The following is a 6,000-nucleotide window of genomic DNA, read 5'->3' as shown; positions in this document are numbered from 1 at the left end:
AAGAAGCCACAAATTGCTAGAGTTTTCATACAGTGTTTATACTGGAGATAACAGATAAGTATTAGACACCGGAATGGATTACAAATTATATATTCAAATGATGACCTAGGGGAGACTGAACTGATGCAAACTTCTACCTCCTGTCAGCCAGTTACAGTGTAAAATGTATCTAAATACCTTACATGGAAAGCTGACATGGATGGTCAAAATAGTAATTTACAGACAAGAAAAAGTGCAAAGTGTTCCTAAACATTTTAGCCCCATGAGCAAAATTTCAATGTGTGAAAATTTCCTAGCCCCATTGCCCAAGCCACTCCCAGAGGATCTGGCCTTCATTTCCATGGTAGTTATCAACTAAGCCAAGCGAAAAAATGGAAGACAAAAAAATCACTGCTCTTTATCAGGGAGGATGTAGAGCCTAACCCTGTATATATTCTGCATATTATAATTCCCACTAAGTCAACAGGGATCAACCTGCTCAGCATGCTGCAGAATCGGGTTCTTTCATCCCATGGGGAGAGCTCTGAAATGCTTTCCTCTGCTGAGGTTGGCTGAGCTGAAGCACCAGGCTGTCGCCAGAGGGAGCTGCAGCAAGAATACAGATTCAGCTTATTTTTTCCATAGTTTTCTTTGGCACAAATAACAGAGTCCAAGCATCTTTTTTGAGTTACAATTTTTATTAGATGAACACAGTTGTAATATATAATTTAAAACTCCACGTGTACACAGCCTAGGATGCAACATGCTTCCTCTCCCACTGGGTTACAAAACATGGATGCTCTCAAGGTGCACACCAGCTCTGCACTTGCGATGTCACAGGAATGTGACTAAAACGGTTGGGAGCAGGAGCTTTGCGAAGAGGTCTGCGCAAACCAGGACACAGCACACCAGGAAGAGGGACAGAGTAGGAAGAAGGGAGTAAGCCCAGTCTGCCCTGGCAAAAGAAACGTTCTTGAGAAGCTGTTCTCCATTTCCCCTCCCAAATCTGTAAGGGAGCCTTTTATGTGCAAGAGGATAAAGGATAAGCCAATAAGCCTGTGTAAGAACAACTCCTCAGGGTGACATAAAGACGCTATTTGCCATTCTGCAAAATTTCTTCCATTCCTGCTCTCTGAGCAGGGTGAATACATGAGGCTCACTCCTTCTTGCACTGCTCACACACATAGTTTTATCGAAATCAGTGGACAAGTCAAGGAAGACTAACTGGATTTGGCACTTCCTGGCTAAGACCCCACTCTTACACTCATGCAAAGGCAGTTCTCTTGCCACAAGGCACTGCCTAAAATCTTAGGCTCCTTCTTTTGAATAATGTTATTCCAAGAACTGAGGTCCCTAAATAATTGGCCTGACAGAGGGTACAGGGAGGGAGAACCAAGAAAGCTACTGAGAGCTTGGCAGCTCTTCATTTCAGTGATAGCGCCTGGGCTGCTCAGCACTTGAAACATCGTTATTTTTGAGCCTAAACATGGATTTAGGGGCTTTACTCCAGGACCACTTCCTGGAAGGCTTGATTCTAAAATAATTTCACATACAAAAAAAAAAAAAAAATAGGAGAGAGAGAGAAAGCCACCCCAAGAAAAATTAAGAGTTTACAAGATTCATCAAAAACTGTTTCAACCTTACAAAACATGTGTCTTTCTTCTCAGGCCCCTATATCAATTTACTGCATTATTAAAAAAAATAGTCATATAAACTACCCCTTTCTGAGTTCAAATTTTAATCACATCTACAAAGCCCCTACAGTAACAGTCCTCTTTCTGACAAGGCACTAACCAGTAGTGTGTGGCACAAACAGAAACATCTCTTATCAAAGCCACTGATACAGTGAATGTGTGTGTGCACGTATGCCCACACAGCAAATTTAGCTAGGTATGAAGATTTAAAGTTTAATTCACACTGCTCTCCCTTTTAAAAAGTGGGATTAGTTACAAGCATTAGCTAAAAATAGGACCATTTGGTTCTCAAGCATACCTTCTTTTATGCAAGTATTTTAAACAAAATTAGGAATTTTCTATTTCTTTCAACAATGGCTCTAATTTCCACAGAGCTTTTCAGTTACCTGATTAGTTACATTTCATTATTACAAAACTGGTTTAAAAAATTACAGGTCATCTCATGTAACAAACTAAAACTCTACTTGCTTTAATTATAAAAATAAGGCTGTAGCACATTAGACAAAATTCACATTCAAGCAACATATATACTATTTTTTTTTAAGCTAGCCACTTACAATTCAAAAGCAAATATTCTAATGGACTTATAAAGCCAACCCATGCAAGCAAGCAGGGTATCTCTGGAGCTAGTATTGTCCTCCATACAACTGATTATGCCCATATGCACGCCTTGAAATAAGCTACTTTTACCTAATAGCTATAACAGAATTTGCTCTCCACTGAACTAGAGGCTTCTATTCTGCAATTATCAAAATTCAAGCAATTTTGTGAAACCAGTTTCAGCCCTGGAGAAATCAGTGTGAGTTCTGCCATTCACATCAGTAAATCTGGGATTACTCATGTGGATACACTTACTTCTGTAAGTTTTTCAAAACTGGGTCTTCAGACAGTTCTCAGAGTTTACAACATATCAAGTACATGATAAATCCAGGATGGCTTCTCTGTAATTGGCTGTGTAATTATATAAATTTATATCCGTATTCTTTGAAAAGTTAAATAACTTTCTTTTCCTCACTTAAAATAGTTATATAGAATTTGTTAAAGTTAAGAAAGTACAGCTCTGGCTCATGCCTTATTTGTCACATTCTTACAGTGAAGTTTGGGTCTCATAAAAATAGGGGATTAGTGACAAGAATGCCACAATAACTTACCACAGGCAACTATATAATTCTGAAAAATATATATACATATACATATATGTATACAATCAGCTCCCACTCGGAATTCCTCTAGAGAAGGTGCTGTAGCCAAGATTTTGAATAGTAAATATAACCATGAGGTTAAAATCTGTGTGTGCTCTTGTTCCATCTAGCTCCTTTAATTGAGCTGAGGAGGCACAAGAGGATCCAAACAGAAATTGATTTATGGATGGTTTCCTTTAGCTTCTCCTTCTTAAAACTTTTTTGCCTTTGTGCTAAAGGGAAAAAACACACAGTTGTAAGCAAATTGTGGCTGAGACAACACCAATAGGAAGATAACCTATTCTCTACCATAACAATCAGCAGTCACGAACACTGGTCACGTCATACCTCTGTAGTCTTGAGTAAGCTCTTACCCCAAATCTGGAGGCTACAGTTCTCCTGCTGTTCAGGATCTTCATCAAGGACCTGAATGCTGATCCCAAGTGTACCTTCAGCAAATCTGTGAATGACACTGAACTTGGGAGAGTGGCTGACAACAGATGGCAGGGCCTCAGTCCGGGGGGATCTCAATAACCTTGAGCCAACAGAGACCTCCTGAGGTTTGATAGGAAAAAGTGCGAAGTTCTGCACCTGGGGGTGGCCATGCATCAGTACTGGCTGGGAGGAGCCCTCCACCAAACTAAGACAGCCAGGGGCCTAAAGCACACGGCCTGCGAAGAGAGGCTGAGGAAGCTGGGTTTGCTTAGTCAGGCAAAAAGAAGGCTAAGGGGTGACCTAGTAGTAGCCTATAACTACCTGGAAAGCAGTTACAAAAAGGACGGTGCCAAACTCTTCCCGTGAATACCAGACAAAATAGAAAAAGAAAAGAAAACAAAAGGCAACAGCCACAAATGACAGCTTGGGAGTTCAGGTCAGACATTAAAAAAAAAAGTTTTTACTAGTAGAGCAGTGCAGCATTGGCACGGGCTAGCTAGAGGGTTATGAGATCTCCATCTTTGGATGTATTTAACACTCTGCCAGACAAAGCCTGAGCTAGTGTTGATGTTAGCCCTGATTCTGACACAGTGCTGGACTACATGACCTTCAGTTGTCCCTTCCAACCAACTAGGATGTTGTGGTTACTGATTTTAATAGAAATGTCATTTGTTACACAGACAGAGTTGCTTTCTGATACTTTTTGCAAGAAATTTGGCTTCCCTCACAATCTGAGCGATGCTGGGATTGCAGGGAAGCTCTCGCACACAGTGGTCATGTCCCATTTATGCAAAGACATAAGGACAGTTATTGGAATAGTACTACCCAGACATTATGGAATCACTTGAGCACAAACTACATTATAGCTTAGCTGTTATTTAAACAGCTAGAAGTGATTCAAAATGCAGAAAGCAATTGGACTTTTGGTAAAATGCATTTTGCAATGCTTATTGGCAAGTCTAGGGTCTAAGTTCTGCTAGTGCATCAAAACAATCCCTCTGGGGCAATCTGCACTTCCTTTCCTTAGCTCCTGCTCCTCAGCAGGGCTGACTACTGTAGCTTCATCCAGCAAAGCGCACACACAGCTTTCTCACTGTCTTTGAGGCATACCTCCCCATATCTGTGTGTGTTGGGGGGAGGGTGTAGGAACAACAGCTGAGCAAGTTAGGTGTGCTCCAGGAACAGGGCAGAGTGTTTAACCTTCTACAAGATTGAGCTCTCACTGTCAAAGTATCCTCCTGGCTATTATGTGGATAACAGTGGAACAGTGTGTTACTGGAGGTAAACTCAAGGTTTTGGCAAATTTTCATTTTAAGACAGCCAAGTGAAGAGCTCTAACTTGGAGTGCTAAGTCTTTCTCGCTTAAGAGATTATTTAATGTAATCATTAGCTGTGAGACCTCTTCTTCTGAACTCTCAGTATTTTCTATCCATGCACATTTTACCTGTATTTGGAAAAGGACCCATCAAAATATTTCATCTTGGCACCCCCTCCATGATAACAACTGCTTTTAAATAGCCAGTTGTAATGTTCTTCATGAGGCAAATCAAGTTTTCATGACCAAGGTTAGCAGCCCATGTCTCTTACAACAAACATATGCTAGCATAAACATCACAATAAATAAAGGTAGAGCAGAAATATGGCAGTTCTTAGCTTGGACTGAGATCTTAAGATTGACTGTTTTTACCTTCCGGATTGTAGATAGCACAGACTGTCTAATAAGCACCAGCACTTCAACTGTCATGATGAGCTAATTCCAAGTGCAGTAGTTACAAGAACTTAAAAAGGTAAGGAACCTGACTATGTAAGTGTATCCATGAACAACACAGGCCCTAAATGCTCATTTTTCATCCTCAAATGTATGTGTCAGACAGACTGTGAGTGCCAGTTATAAAAGCTATCTAAAGACAAAAATGAAACAACAACAATGAATATTTTTGAAAAGGAATATTCAGTAGGTCAGTCTTAACCCCACTTCATATATAAGTTACTAACTCCATACTGTTGGTGAGCACCATCCCAGTGGCAAGCAGAATACTAATAATGATGCATGTTGCTCTATCACAGTGATCCATTGGGGAAGCCATCGTGCGCTGAAGAACAGGGTCATTCATTCAGAAGATGTGCTTGCTGAAGTTTCAGACCGGTTTTCTAGGGTTCTGACTCCTACTTAAAAGAAAAAAAAAAGAAGATTGTTAATGCTATTAACATGCTCTTACATTCTCATCCCCTGCGTTTGTGACCTTCACCCTCTCTCCCTGCCCCTGTCAGCCCTTCCTCCTTTCTCTGCATCTGGCCCAGGGAAATCCTTTGGAACATGGGGTGCCCCTAGCCCTAGTCCCCATAACAGCTGAGGATGCATCACTTTCAAACACTACCAGACTCAAACAGTGATCTGACTGCATTTATATGGACACTCCTCCAGGCCTACAGCAGGTTATTTTTCCCAGGAATATAGCTGCAGAGAAGCTGTTATTTCTGATTTCAGGAGGAGATTATCTTTCTCCTACAACTAATTCTTCAAGATAGGAAGCAAGGCAGGCTGCCAAAATAAACTGTCTCTGTGTTTCCCTACTGAGGTTCCCTCCTACTCATCTCCCCCATGGAGTCTAGAAATAAGTGAATCCCTGGCAGAAGAGGAACTTCATAGATACCCAGGCGCTACAATCCAGGCCTGAAACAGCACTACTAACTAAATCCAGAAGAAAACC

General features: G+C 40.9%; 1 protein-coding gene across 3 annotated transcripts in view; it reads right to left on the bottom strand.

The window, feature by feature from the left end:
• Positions 1-1,043: 1,043 nt before the first annotated feature.
• SH3BGRL2 (SH3 domain binding glutamate rich protein like 2) overlaps positions 1,044-6,000 on the bottom strand; it is a 50,989-nt gene continuing 46,032 nt past the window's right edge. For 2 of the 3 annotated variants that reach the window (XM_064508701.1, XM_026121082.2), the window contains exon 4: positions 1,044-5,455. In XM_064508701.1, coding sequence (XP_064364771.1) covers positions 5,441-5,455 — 15 coding nt within the window. In that variant the 3' untranslated portion in view covers positions 1,044-5,440. Of the gene's footprint in view, positions 5,459-6,000 lie in introns of all 3 variants that reach the window. The other variant, XM_026121083.2, reaches the window with a different exon arrangement.

The sequence above is a fragment of the Dromaius novaehollandiae genome, chromosome 3, assembly GCF_036370855.1.
Source record: "Dromaius novaehollandiae isolate bDroNov1 chromosome 3, bDroNov1.hap1, whole genome shotgun sequence".
Classification (NCBI taxonomy): Eukaryota; Metazoa; Chordata; class Aves; order Casuariiformes; family Dromaiidae; genus Dromaius; species Dromaius novaehollandiae.
The sequence above is the reverse complement of the archived record's forward strand: the minus strand, read 5'-3'. Positions and strand labels throughout refer to the sequence as shown.